Source organism: Arvicanthis niloticus, chromosome 17 (assembly GCF_011762505.2).
Source record: "Arvicanthis niloticus isolate mArvNil1 chromosome 17, mArvNil1.pat.X, whole genome shotgun sequence".
Taxonomy (NCBI): domain Eukaryota; kingdom Metazoa; phylum Chordata; class Mammalia; order Rodentia; family Muridae; genus Arvicanthis; species Arvicanthis niloticus.
Window position 1 is genome coordinate 27,511,663 of NC_047674.1, and position 15,385 is coordinate 27,527,047.

General features: G+C 40.8%; 1 protein-coding gene across 10 annotated transcripts in view; it reads right to left on the reverse strand.

Annotated features, from left to right (window-relative positions):
* Il1rl1 (interleukin 1 receptor like 1) overlaps nt 1-15,385 on the reverse strand; it is a 58,019-nt gene that overhangs the window by 2,448 nt on the left and 40,186 nt on the right. For 9 of the 10 annotated variants that reach the window (XM_076914964.1, XM_076914958.1, XM_076914957.1 and 6 more), the window contains 9 exons: nt 12,891-13,143; nt 12,202-12,412; nt 11,211-11,385; nt 10,948-11,110; nt 9,188-9,256; nt 7,753-7,894; nt 7,302-7,447; nt 3,765-3,911; nt 2,078-2,245 (listed from right to left, as the gene is read on the reverse strand). In XM_076914964.1, coding sequence (XP_076771079.1) covers nt 2,078-2,245; nt 3,765-3,911; nt 7,302-7,447; nt 7,753-7,894; nt 9,188-9,256; nt 10,948-11,110; nt 11,211-11,385; nt 12,202-12,412; nt 12,891-12,969 — 1,300 coding nt within the window. In that variant the 5' untranslated portion in view covers nt 12,970-13,143. Of the gene's footprint in view, nt 1-2,077; nt 2,246-3,764; nt 3,912-7,301; nt 7,448-7,752; nt 7,895-9,187; nt 9,257-10,947; nt 11,111-11,210; nt 11,386-12,201; nt 12,413-12,890; nt 13,144-13,931; nt 14,038-15,385 lie in introns of those variants that run through there. The other variant, XM_034521133.2, reaches the window with a different exon arrangement.

Genomic DNA, 15,385 nt, shown 5'->3' on the forward strand with positions numbered 1-15,385 from the left:
TCCTGCAGGAGATTTTCTAGCCCACACAGTGCAGAAAGACAGATTGGAGACCATTACAGAAAACCACAGCTGCTCAAAAGGCAGAAAGCAAGCACTGGTGAGATCTCAAATTACCACTGGTAATCTACAATGACTCCTTCACTTACAGCTCAGGGGACATCTCAGGATAGAGGGTAGAATGATTCTAAGAGCCAGGACACTAGGTCAGCTGCTGTGAGGTTGTATCTCCTAGAAATGCCAGGGAAGCTTCACCCATGACACCTTATCATACATATGGCCTGAAATTGTACAATACCAACAGGTATGCTACAAAGAAGGGGAGAAATCTCATGAGGCCCCAGTCAGAGTGAAAGAGCTACATACAATTAAGAAATATCAAAAGGAGAAGAGCTGCTTCGATGAGCCTTGTAAATTGATAAGCAGGCTAGGTTATATGTTTAGGTGTGCTTGCGTGCATGTGTATGTGTGTGTAGTTGCATGCATGTATGTATGCGTGTGTGCATGGGTGTATGTGTATGTGCACTGTGTGTGTATATATGTATGTGCATGTGTGTATGTGTGTGGTGTGTGTGCACATGTGTATGTGTGTGCATGTGCATGCATGCACATGAGTGTATGTGTGTATGCATGTGAGCGTGTATGTGTGGTATATGTGTGTACATGTGTGCATGTGTGTATGTGTGTGTGGTGGGTGTGTATATGTGTGTATGTCTCTATGTGTGTCTGTGCGTGTGTGTATGTGTGTGGTGTGTCTATATATGTGTGTATGTGTCTATGTGTTTGTGTGTGTGTGTGTGCAAGGAAGAGGGACTGGAAGGAAAAAAGAAAGGCTAGAACTGTCGTAACACTTAATCTCTAATCTTCCGAGTTATTCTAGTGTTATGCAATGGAAACAAAGTTGAGGCAATAGTGGCTAGCACACAGCTGAAGCCCTTGACTCATCTACCGTGTTGCACCACATGGCTGTGGACACCTCACTGGTAGGACAGGAGTTGGGTGAAAAGAGTAAACAGTGAGCATCTCCCGAGCAACAATCTAAAAGCTCTGGTCTTGGGACAACAAGATGGCTCAGTAAGTAAAGGTGCTTGCCACCAAGCCTGAGGCCCAGAATTAGATCCCCAAGACCCAGATGAACTGACTCTTTGTAAGTTGACCTCTCACTGTCACAGGCATGACACACACAACATATATGTAATTTAAAAATAACTCTGCTCTAAGTCAACCATGGTGGTTCATGCTATATCATAATCCACATGTGTTTAAGCCAGCTTGTACCACATAGTGAGTTCCAGGCCAGCCAGGGGAACAGGAAAGACCCTGTCTCAAAATAACAATCAACCAATAGTAAATCTCTGGGCTTGAATCTAATCTGAGATGAGTATCAACAAAAGTCCTTCACCAATCAGCAAGAGGTCATTTGCATAAATTATTTTTTAATGAATATGTGTTTCTTATGAAGTAAATATTCTAAGCTAAATTTCTTATTGCAATATAACATATTACAGAATAACATAATGTATTAGCATTGTATATGTAACAATATACAATAACAATGTAATAGTACATTATAATATAATAATATAATGTAATAAATAACTTCTATGACATGTAGAGTATGAACATCAGAATCACCTCTACTCATTACTATGAAGTTACTATGATCTTCAAAACAGAATGTTAAGTTTAAAAATGCAGCATCAAGAACATGTGTGTATAGTTCACACATGTTAAACTAAATGGCTCAGAAACTAAAAGGCTAACGCAAATACGTAACTCTCACTCCTTACTCCGTGTACTAAAGTTTTTTTATATTTAAAAAAAAAACATTACATCAATGCATAATGCCTTAGACACCATAACGACACTTTGTAGCAGCGTATGTTTCTGTGGCTCTCCTTTCCCCATCTCTCACACCCCTTATTAGCTGCCCCAGGTTCCTTCCCTACATCAAGATCTACTGGTCCTTTACCCCACCCCCTCCCTCCTCACTACCTGGCATTATCTACTCATAGTCTCCTTTCCAGGATTTTTTTTTTTTCAAAGAATTTCAACCCCTAACCTGCCTTCTTCAGTTTACCTTGCCCAGGCAGCAGGTCTCTCCCATAAATGCACAACTTGTAGCCACATTTATTTTCAAGAACGTTGGGCAGAGTGTGGTGAACAAAGTATTCCACAGAGCTGGTTCCTGCTGCGCTGCCCCGGAAGGCCCGAGGGTAAATGACGTAAGCATCATAGAGCTTGCCATCTGAGAAAAAAATCAAGAAGTACAGCTTCCTTTACTGCCGAGTCTCAAACCACTTGCCTGTCTTCTGAAGGACAGTTCTTACCAAGTTTTATGGCTGTTAGTGATGGTCCGTCACTCTCCCCACCCTCACAATGCTCTAAAATCAAGAGTTACCAGCAAAGTATGGCTATAAAATGTGACCAGGAAATAAGAGATCTGGACCAAAGTTTTGTTTGTTTGTTTGTTTGTTTGTTTACCATCTTAGCTTGAACGATAAAGAACAGAGAGTCTTCAGAATACTTCAAGTTTGTTTATAAGCTGCTAGTGTCTATTATCATGGGTGGGGTGAGCTCCTTGTCTGCCTATTGACTTAAATTTTTCCCACACAGCATTCCTCATTTAGATACAGAGCACAGGCTCAAAGACCTCCAGTGAGTACCTGAGGCCACTGGTAGTACTGAGCCCTCCAGTCGACAATTGCTCCTACACACACACACACACACCTAAGACTAATTTATAAACTTGTCAAGGTAAGAGTTTAACAACCATAGCTAGTAATAAACATGGAACAATGGACTAAAACAAATGCATGGCATCACTACTCCAGCACTGAAGGCCGTTACCTCAACGTAAAACAACTGTCCCTCCAACACAAGCACCGTGAAACTGCAGCAGTAAACCTGTTAACTAATAGAGTAATTGACTAGTGCTGTGTTATTATATATTTATACATTATCCACTATACAACACGGATACACTGAACAGACAATTCCTGTCCCAGGCAGGACAGTCACATATCTCAGAATCATGCTCAACCTAAAACTCACGTTTGTTTCTTTCAATTGCTTATTTAATCTTCACACGCTTCAGTTGACCTTAGACAACTGAAACCCCAAAAAAGCAAAATCAAGGAGCTATGGCAACCATGCTACTTCCTTGGGAGTTAATATGCTAATGGCTAATAGTGACAAGGAAGTAGAACTTCTTAAGGGGTCTGAATTTCCCACAAATCAAACAACCCCCTGCTAATTGATTCCTTCATGCACACACAGCTAAAGTAGGCTCTTGCAAAAGAAGGCTTCAAATCTCCTACTTCACCGGGACTCTTGCTTTTGAATGTGTAAAGCTTGTGCAAGTGTGTACTCATGGAACGGGGATTCAAGGGAAATGAGCATGTGTTCCAACCCCCTCCATTACCTGCTCACACTTGAAAAGTGGGATGATTGTATTGTCCTCTTGTAACAGTTTGTTAACATGCATTTTCCAAAACATCGAACCTGTCTGGGCCTCAGACAGAGTCTGTTATGGGGGTTTCACTAGTAATAGCAATCCCACCAAGAATATTGGAGATGAATGTCTAAATGTTGGGGGTACACTAACAGAGAGGCAGGGAAAATGATCTGTGTAGACTCAAAAATCTCATGAATGAGGTTACAAAGAAAACAGAGATTAGGTTTAGCAGCAAAACATCATCAGACGAAGAACCAATAGTCCATGGGACTTTTTTCTTGTGAAGAGAATCTTGAAAACAGATACTCACCATTCTGGGTTTTGTAAGGTGTCACTATATCTCTCCAGAACAGAGCAACCTCAATCCAGAACACTTTTAAGACTATCACCAAGACATTGATAAACATTAGCAATAAACTACAGCCGGCAACTATGTAGTAGATGCTTTGGTGATCAACTATCAAGAGATGGGGAGATGGGGAAAACTGTCATTAGCATTAGTAAAATAAGATGGATGGATGGTTGAATGAACATGGACATCCCCAGAAACCACAAGGCATTCCTACCCAATAAACCAACATTGAGTTTCCAACAATACTTTCAAAAACCAACAAATCAATTTTCTTAGCACATACTCTGGGCAAGTCTTGAGGCTTGGTGCTTAAAGGTAAAGGAGCACACAGATACTCATAAACCCAGCTAAGACAGGCGGCAAAAGGGATTTCAGCTGACAGAGGCATTTTGAACACAGATTGCTCTATGCTAAAGTAAGGAAGAAAAGTTTCCTATAGAATGGATCACTAAAAGATGAGGAAGACTTGGAAAGGTATAAAAACAGCAACACTCCCCTGTTCAGAGAGGATGCTGAGGCCATGTGCAGAGGTGCAAGTGTGTGTTCTGAGAACTGTAGTAACTACGTTTAGGGAATTAGTGGAAGGTGTGGTCAGGGTTGTGCATGATCAAAGACTCTTCCTAGGGAACGTGTCCTAATGTGAAAGGGTATTAGAGATGAAAGTGCTTTTCAGCAAGATTAATCTTATGGTAGTGGTATGTTTATTTGTATGGAAAAGTATATAATGTGTTCAAGGAATATAACAGGGTGGGTATTTGTGGGGGAAGATGGGGTTTGAAACTCATGAAATGATAAGAATGGGATTGGTAAGGTCAATGTTTGTTGGCAGCCCTAAGGAACAGGAGTCAGTAGATCAGGAAGTTTATTGCGTCTAAGGGATGAGGAATATAGAAAAGACCCACTGTTGCAGCTCATGGAGTGTTGTGATGGAGACATCCAATTACTGGGCTCTATAATCCTGACACCTTCCACTATTGAGATCTTCCTTCAACTATCTCTCAGCTGAGTCCCACATTCCTTGTTTCCCAAAACACACAGGAAACATGGCTTCCAACTGTAGGAACTTGTAAGGCACATGTACAGGTTGGACACACAGGAACGGCTACCATTCATGGTATGCTTGGCTGTTTTAACCATATGATCCTCATAGACTTATTAGAAGTGGTGCTGCTTCTACATGAATATGAGGAGATTCTTAAGTCAGACCCGGTAAGTGGTTTGTTTTCATTGTATTTGTAAATCCTCGTGCATAGGCTACAAGACCTGGCATTCAAATCTCTGCTAGTAGTGACAAATTCCTCTTCCATCCTTGACAGTTGACCATCTCTCTAAATCCAGGAAAAGGAACTCAAGACACTAAAGTCTTGGGACCCAAAGATGAGGAAAAAGCTCAAAACTGGCCAGAGCTTGCTATCTTCGCTGCCTTTGGTTTAAGTAAGAACTTCCCAAGGAGTTTGTTCAGAAAAACTGTCTTAAAGTCCCACTGGATGCATGCTAGGAAAGTACAGAGGGTATAAAAAATACATGTCTTCTAGGAACTGTTGTGTGTAAAGTACCTGTGTGGGTGACTAAACCGTTTACACAAGGCAAGACCTTGATTCAAGATGACCCAAAAAATTGATGTTCAACATCTACCTACGTGCTTATGACTTTGTAAACTACAAGTGGTGTTCACGTCAATGACTAGCCGCAAATGCTTCTTGACAGTGTTTATAAACAGGAAAATGCCATCTGTGTTGAATCCTGGGTCTAGAATTACAGTTCTTGGCAAGGCCTTAAGCTCACTCTGTCCTTGCTTCATCGACTTAGTCAGTAAAATTGACAAATAGTATGGGGTGAGAAGATAAATGAGAAATTCTAAGGCATAATTAGATCTGGCTTCAACATTAGAAAATATTGAATATGAATATGAATTATTGTTACCACAGACACTATATTTGCACCTAATGGTAGTTAGAAATATGCAGAAGGAGGCCTTTCAAGTTTTTTGATTTTATACTTTAAGAAAGATCAGAATTCATTATGATCATTCAATAACAATAGACATGATTTTTATTTAATATGTTGTGTTGTTCACACAGTACAAACACATTTATTTGAATAGCAACAGGTAAATTAAAAATAAACTGGAAAATACAAATTCACACACAAACAAAACATATACAAAATTACAGATAACACAAATATAATTCCAATACAAACATGAACTAAAGAACACTCAGAAATCTAGACAATAGATCCTGTTAGCAAAGGAAGGCACTGAGGTCTCAAGATCATGCCCAGTGAGAGTAGGGAGTTGGCTTCTCTTTTCTTGTAGGATGTGCAGTGACCACCACCATCTCATAACACAGTGCTGTGGTACAGTCACCCTGAGTAACATCATTATCAGGGACAGATGCTAAGACCTCACTGAACACGACAGCACTAAAATCCATCTATGAGTCACAACTCTGGCCACCTAGGAATCAATACTCTGTTTTATAAAATGTTATAAGTCAGAGGCTCTAAAATAAAAACCAAAACAAAAAACATCCTGGCTGGGTAAGGTGACACACAACTTTAATCCCAGTACCTGGGAGGCAAAGGCAGGTGGAACTCTAGGAGTCCAAGGACAGAATGGTCTCTATGGTAAAAACAAAAGAAGACAAACAAAACCAACAAAAATCCCAAATGCCACTCCAGGCAGAGACACAGCATGGCTGTATCCAGTAGGTACCTCTGCCCTATCCTTTTAATCAATATATTCATCCAAATAAATGCCTCACATATTGTTATGAGCTTAGAGTCAGTGTCTCTCTCCCTCCCATGCCCTCTTGATATTTGAAAGTAATTAAAAATGTTTTTACATTAGTTATATCCCCATTAAGGCAGTTGTCAGTATCATAAGAGAGTAATAAGGGTATAAAATGTTTACTCTTTTAAGAAGAAATCAAGTTTGTCATCTACCTATCATGATGACTGCATCTGTCATCCTAAGGACGAAACAAGGAAATCAATAACTGCCCAGAATGAAAGTTTGTAAGTTGTTTTTCATGACAAGATTACACAAAGAGACACAGCAGGGTTGTTACTGCTTTGAATCCAGTATCAACACCAATGTCCTTTGTAGCCTGTGCCAAGGATGACTGAAGAAGTCACTATCAGATGAGAAGGAACCCAGAGAGAACAAAAGGAAAGGGGAGGAGGGGTTGAGACCACATGAAGGAAAGTGAAGGGAGGGGGAGGACAGTGGGGAGAACAAGGAGGAGGGAGATAGAGAGAGGAAAGATACAATGACAGAAAGTCCTACTGGAAGACAGAAACCTTCTGGAAAGACCAGGTTTAAGGAACTTCCTCAACATGAGAAGCACATTTGATTAAACTGGCCAGCTAGTCCCACCATCATGCCAGATTCCCTGGGACCAAGCTACAGCACATAGTCCTCTGAGAAAATGGATGCAAGTTGCAGCTGATTCAGCCAATTTAGTCAAGCATTGTGTGAGGGACACTTCTTACTTGGTTGTTTCCTTCTCAGTCTTACGGTGTGGTTTACCCAGCCATCCAAGTTCACCGCCAGACATTCATATTCCAGAGACAAGTCCTTGTCTGTCACACCAGTTATCCTTAGCACTGAGGTTAAACAAGCCATGTCATTGCTGGAACTGAGAAAGCAACATGTTACTGATTATTTCCTGGCAAGTGCCGGCTGTGAGGAGGGAGAGAGGGATGTCTCAACTTCAATTTAGAAATAGCTGGGCATTTGTAGCTATGTCCATATTGTATCCCAATGATGGAATATAATAATTCCATCATTCAAGAAGCAGGAGGATCTCTGTGAATTTGAGGTCAAGCTGGTCTACACAGGAAGTTCCAGGACATTCTAGGCTACCTAGGTAAGACTATAGATAGATTAGATAGATAGATAGATAGATAGATAGATAGATAGATAGATAGATAGATGACATACCTTTTATTTTGACCTTCCTCTTCTTGAATTCTTGCTTCGCCAAAATTTTTGACTAATGTTTTGTTAATCTGCCACAGGACATTAGCCAACACCTGAGAGCCTTTGCCAAAGCAAGCCGAGCAGTCAAGACTTGCTGATTTTCCTAGATAAGAAGCAAAGAGGTTCGTTACAAAAGTTCAATTCTGTAAGTGGCATTCAGTTTCACCCAGTGTAGTAAACCTGCAGTCAGTTCTGCTCACGTCCCCTCCTCATCTTCTTCCTGTGCCTTCTTTGTCTTCCACACCTCCTCCCCAGTGCCTTCATGTTCCTGATAGCCTTAGCACCCTCTCAATTCATGGAGCGCTAAGCTTCCTCTAGCCTCGCATAATCACATAGGAGTTGTTGCAGTTGAAACATGAGTTTCTTTTTCACTGGTCTCTTTCACAACTTTCTCTTCCCACAAAATTCCCCTTATCTCTCCATGAGCTATCTCTGTATAAAAAAAAAAAAAAAACAACTTTACCCAACCCAACTATCAACTACCCTGGATGTCAACATTCTCAGATTTCTCTCCAATGTCCCATCTAAATCTCTTTAACTTGAGATGTTCTTTTAGAAGTGAAAACATCAGAGCTGATTTTGGCCACATTTATACACTCAACCTTCCTTTCCTGAACCTCAGACTCACACTGGGGCTTATCTAAAAATGAGGCACATAAGAGTCAAGAGGACCTGAGAGTCTCTGGAACAGCAGAGCTGTGGAGAAAGGATTAGAGGCTACCACACTGCAGGTGAAAATCTAGTAGCTGAGACTGAGTTGATGATACAGTTAGATGCTGCTTGATGACAAGGAAGAGGAAGGGAGGAAGGTTTGCACCCAGGAGGTTATGTATGATCTTATTCCACAGAAATGAGGAACCACCATGTGGGCAGAATAGGGACGAACACAAACAAGCTAGTCATCAGAGAGTGGTATGCTGGGGCCAGCAGTGTGGCAGATGGATAGGTTACAAAGAGTGATAAGGGAGGCGTGATTCATCATGACGTTTCAGACACCAAGTTCTTTCCATTGGACCCAGCTTCTAATGAAAACCAACAAGAGCAGAAACAGAGATTCACAAATCTGGATTCTCGCTCTTTTGCTATCCATGACCTTTGGTGTATCTTTGAGCATTTCTGAGGCTATGTTCCTCAACAGTGAAGTGAGGACATCTGCTCCCTGAACTGAACTGATGACAACAACGAACACTTCTATGAGAGTGCTATGAAGGCCAAGGCTCAACACAACTGCAGTGCTGACTTCTGATGTGACAAGAACAGGTGTTTCCATACTGGCACCTCACATGATCCCCAAGTTCTCCTCTACTAATTACATGACCTTTCCATAGGAAACCAGACCCCAAATCCCAAGGAAACCTTTTCCCGGATCAATAGAGAGTTGTTTAAAATGTCTTACCTATTTCCACTTCCACTGTGTGATTTTTTGGAGGGTTTGTAATTATTGGAAGCATGGAAAAGCCTTTTTCTTAAAATTAAAAAACAAATAAAATATAATTATTTAAGCATTAGTTAGTCATTAATATAAAGCTAGTCTTTTCATAGTTCTATTGAATTTCACAGCACTGTGTCAACTCTTTTGAAAATAACCTTTGGCAGTGTAGACACACAAATGAAACGAATGTTTTATATAATACTTTTTTGTGATTACTATGATACTTTTTGATATCTTCTATTCTCTTCTATGTCATTAAGACAAGTACTGTCAGATCCATTGACTGTGACTTATAAATTATTTGAGAACCATGATTCTATAGAAGAAGCATAGAAATACAGAGAAGATGATGTCAATATATCCATGACAATGATGTGTTTAGGAGCCCACAGGTCCACTGCTTACAGCTCTCTACCACTGTGCTCATGTGTAGATGGAGATGTTTCTTTGTCCTCAGGAGTTTTCCCTCCTGTCACCACTGAGATGGGGTGGAGGTGTGGAACAGGGAGGTCTCTGGATGAACCCTTATATGCTCATTCATTTCTGGCTATCAAGATTAAGAAACATTCAGGATTTGACATTAAACAGAGAAGCACAGACACAACTGTGGTCTGGTGATGCTTATTCTCAAGCCATGGAGTATGGAAAGACTCTAAACAAAACATTGTCTCCAGTATTGCTTAGTCCTAGTCTTATTGCAAGACACTTGGATAGTGAGACCCCCATCTCCTCGATAGAAGAACTATGCCCAGAAAACCTCAATTCTATAAATGCCATCAAATATGATTAGGAAATCTTCCCCTCTAATGGCTTCTATAATGTTGAATTCATATTTGGAAAATGTTCTTTTCTAAACAAGTGACCTGCTTTGAAGATACTGATGATGTCAAAAGCATTGTAGACCAGGAATGAAACCACCCAGCAGTGAGTATAAAAGCACTGTTCCCTGTTACACTCAGGCCTCTTCATGTGTGGCTTCTATATCCATGAACTCAACTAGCTACACACAGACATTAGTGGCTTCCTTGATAACTATTGTGTAGACTTTGTTTTGTAGACTTATTATTCCCTATGAAGTAGTACACCTGTTTGTGCAATATTGCATTTCTTATTACAAGCATTCCAGAGATGGGGTAGAATTTAAGGAAGGAGGTGAGTAACCTCTGAGAAAATATATAACACTGAATCATCCAAGATTTAGGTATATAAACACTTTGGAGATCAGCCAGAAGAAAGAGAAGAAAGAGGAGGAGGAGGAGAAGGAAGAGGAGGAGGAGGAAGAGGAGGAGGAGGAAGAGGAGGAGGAGGAAGAGGAGGAGGAGGAAGAGGAGGAGGAGGAAGAGGAGGAGAAGGAAGAGGAGGAGGAGGAAGAGGAGGAGGAGGAAGAGGAGGAGGAAGAGGGGAAGGAAGAGGAGTAGGAGGAGGAGGAAGAGGAGGAGGAGGAAGAGGAAGAGGAGAAATAATTCAGATTGGGTTATTCTTGAAAATTAAGCCTCCCAAAAAAGAATAGCTATGGCTTTGGTTCAAATATATAATATTTTTCCCTGGAATTTTTAAATCTTATACTACATCGCAAGTTCTTTTCATAGTAGAGTATGTGGAAGTTAAGAGGAAGCAGAAGGGAATAGAATATGGAGAGAAGGTAGGAAATGCAACCGGAAGTGCACGGATCTCCCTGATTGTGTTTGTTTGAATCTTAGCCCTTGTTGAAACCAACAGCTTACCTTCAATTGTGAATGATCTGGTGGCCGACACGATATAGTTGGTTCCATTCTCTGTGTGCGTGAATTGACATGTGTAGTCACCTTCATCATCATGCCTCAGATTGTCAATGAACAAGTAGTGCCTGTGTGCCTTGAACCTTGGCTTTTGGAGAGCTTTGCAGTTCTGAAGCAACAACAACAAGACATTCCAGTCTTTTCCCACTCAGTTTTAACTCTCAGCTACAACACTTGTACAGATTTTATCCCAGATTTCAAATTCTTACCTTAAACCACTGAACAGGTGCTGTCCAATTATACAGGCCAATTGTTGGACACGTTATCTTGGAATTTTTATCTGATCCACGTACTGTCTGGTACATCAGATAATCGGGGATGTTACAGCTTGACGGCTTTTTATATATGGTGACATTCAAGTATCCAGTCTTATTCAAGTTAGGGCTATTAAAAGAAGCCAAGTATTTAAAAAGAGATATTTATTACCATGATGCAGCTTAATCCAACTGTAACCCTTGGACAATGTTGTGCCAATATCTGTTGAACCAGATGCAGAGTTAAGCCTTCTCCATGGATTACATTATTTTATTCTCAAAGTTTTGATCTGGGGATCATAACGAATGATACTACTGTGTGAATTTTACAGATGAGGCACCAAGAGACAGAAAGGTCACATGGTGGCAGCACACACATAACTGGTAGAAGGGCACGGGTTGAAAACTGTGGTCACCAAACCTAGGCACCACACCATACCTGGGCTTATCTGACACTTCGTGAGTGAGTACCAGAGATGGTGTGGAATCTAAACAGTTGGCTGTGTTTAGATCTGCAGTTCAGGCTGAGGAATTTGCAGACATTGACCCCAAGTTTCTGCAATCTACCTGTTTATCAGGTTCTGGCATCTACACCTTTCACCTAACACAGATCTTTGCGGTACTAGATGGCTGGGCTTCCATTTGGTTATGCTGGTTTGTTCTTAATCTCAGAGAACATCGTGCGATTACGCCTTGTTCTAATGGGTCACTAGACAAGCTGCAAATCAGCCTACCAATTATATATCACACTGTTATATATTCAATAGCCAGCCCATCAACTCTCAGGCTGCTGGTCTTCTCACTTACACTAAGTGTTCTAATCACTTTATAAATGTAAACCATTCCATGGAGAGGCAGAACAGAGGGAAAGGAAGAACAGCTGGGCTATTGGCCACTAACAAAAGGGGAACATGCACAAGGCCTATAATGGTTTCCTGAACAGTACCTTCTGACAACACAGGCATAAATCCCAGAGTCTTCCACCCTGGCTGGTAGAAACTTCAGACGATCTCTTGAAACAAAGATCCGATTTCTTTTCTGAGTAGGAATACTTTCATTTGTATCTGAGTAATGCCATTCCACAGAATAAGTTGGGTGTCCTCCTTGGGGGCATCTCACAATTAAAGCTTCGTTTTCCAGACCCCAGAATGGTTTGCCTGCAATTCAAAAAGTATGAACATGATCCCGAAATGTCCAAGTGAAAAGACCACAGTTCTCCATATAACTTAAAGTTATATGAAGGATTAGATTTTTAAACAGATCATATATTGTCATTCTTTGAGGAAGAGCAGGTCAACAATTAAACCCCTTCACTAAATGTGCCACTTGGTGCAATAGACTAAGGAATCAACTTGAGCTAATGGCCCTGTTTGCTCCTAGTCCATGAATGATTGTAATGACTTCCACATGCAGGTACTGTGTTAAGTCTCGATTTATATAACTCGAAAATTACAACCCACTCACAATAGGGAATTCCTTCTGAGAGATTTACAATAAAGAATGAATGAAGAGGAAATAATTTTCTAGCATAAAATTCATCCCAAAGCAACAGGAAGCAAGCAGCTTAAATGGGGCCAAATGTTCCCAGAATTACTTAAGCTAGAAACACACCACTCATCTAGAATCAATACTTACTGCCCTCCGTTACTGTCAAATACATGGGAACTGTCAGAATTGCCAAAGCCCAAAGCCCCATTCTTCGTTTGTCAACCATGTGCTAATGATTGATGGCTGAGGTCCCTCTGATGGCAATGGTACAAGATGGTAACGGTGTATTCACTGGGTGGTTGATGTGTGCTGTCTGACTTAAGGTCCCTCTGATGGCAATGACACAGGATGGTAATGATGTTTTCACTAGGCAGTTGATGCGTGCTGTCTGATGTAGGGTCTAGAAGAGAAATCAGTGTAGATGCTGAAAAATAAACCTTGTAAAACAACAAGTAAAATATTTAACTTGTATTGCTTTTTATGTAATTGTCTTAATTTGTCCTTGTCATAAAGGACAGTCAATTGACACACGTTTATTAAATTCACATATGTATAAGAGTAGGTTTCTGGTATATAATATTGTATTCATTCCTACTGAACCAGACAGCAGTAATCACAATGACCAGATTTTTTTTCATAATTATATCTTACCAGTCTCTTGAAGGATTTCCTCAAAATAGCCAAGTTAAGAGGAAGTGAAACAAAGTTTTTGCATTTGAAAAAAATTAAAACCATAAAATTGAGCAGATGCTAGAAAGCACAGTGTCAGTCCAAACCACAGCCATGTAGCAGTTTGGAGCAACATGTACATGTCTGCTGTTTTACATACCAGTACACACAGGCATCATAAAATAATAATAAAAACAAAAACTAAGAAAGGAAATTTTTGAACTAGAACATGAGCCAGGAGGCCATCCAAGACTGTTCCCTTAAACTTTCAAAGAATAGTCAGTGCCTAGGGTTGTTCTCAAGAGTCACAGAGGCTTGTCAGAGGTCTGAGAACAATAGTCCTTTTTCTTTTAAAGAATCTATTACTGTGGCTTTTTCCTTCACCCATAAGAAGAAGGATACAGAAATCCCCAAAGCTAGGAATAAATATGAAACTCCTTAATGGTTTTAAGAGGGCACATTTTTTTGAATTGCAGATACTTTTTCTTTTACAGGCTTCAGACAGTTCTTGATTCTTACCTCAGATGAAGAGCTGAAGGAAATAAGCCCAGGGCCATGAAGTACCTTCATCAAGTACCTGCAGACTAGCCATGTGAGCACGCTTTTTCTCTTTAAATACACAGATGTTTTGGCTTTTTTTTTTTTTACCCCGCCCACCATGAAATTTGAGTTTTAGCCAAAATCCATGACTTGTTCAAAAATGCTGCTGTCTCACTTACTGGGAATTCTTAAACTTACCACATAAATATTTAACCATAAGGACAACGTCATAATCCATCTCAGGGGAACTGCTTAAATCACTCTCCTCTGTTTTTGCAGGGTTGGTGAAGCTGAGATAAACAATGATGTTTATCATAGTGTTTAGTCACAAATATCTCTCTCTCTCACACACACACACACACACACACACACCAGGCTGTCCTCCAGCTTACTCCCAGACATGACCTCTGGCTGATACCTGTCAGGGGGCACAATCGGTTCCTGTGGTGTGGACAATCTCACAAACCACCACATGTTGGGGAGAGTGCAAGAGGGCATGGAGATGAGCCCCAACATGCAAGAGGACTTCACACTCCATGGGTGCTTAGATATGTTCTATAATGGAAAGAGCATGTCAGGCTCAGGCTAAAGCAGTCTAGCATCTCAAATTTCAATCTATAGCTATCAGCTGGGATGAAGATAACCAACCTGTTCTAAGGAGGCCATCATCTCTTGGGGCTTCACATAAAGCAAACATTAATGGTTGGTTTTGAGTTGTACCATGCATCCATGTCCTGACTCTATTATGAGGCTTTTTTTGATGTCTTCACTTGCAGGAAGGATTGGAGTACCATCCCCACACCATCACCAATAGAAAAAGAATTCAAGCCTCTTTGTGGTACCTCCTCTATACATAATGTGGCTCTCTGTGACTCCCAAATCAACTCTTCACTCCCCAACTCAGCCAATGCCACACTGTTGTTCTCTCCATTGTACAAATGATGACCCAGAGGCACAGAGGACACTAAGTAAGGGGTCCACACAACACAGCGCTAAGAGGATTAGACACCAAGCAGGCTGGATCTAAAGACTAGCCATCAAATCCAGCTGAGCCGGGTGGGGTGTAGACAGTCAAGCCTGGAGGTACTGCTAGCCAAGAACACAACCAGAGCCAGTCCTGTATTGCTCCTTATGGTGGGTGGAACTGCTCCTGACATCTCTTCTCTGCCCAGTGGCTTAGACAGCTCATGGGTACTGGTGACACACACTGCAAAGCAGAAAGACCAAGCCTTTGCTGTCTGAAAGCTTGAGTTGAGTCTGCTCCTTGCTACCCTTGACTCTTATTATCTGGATCATACGCAGCATGAGTCTGAGCAAAATCCAAGACTATATTATTTGGTACTAGCATCAGACTGCTTAAATAATTCAACCAAGTTCGCTCAGTTGTAACTGGGGTTAAAGCCATGTTTTTGAAATGAGGAAACCTGAATTCT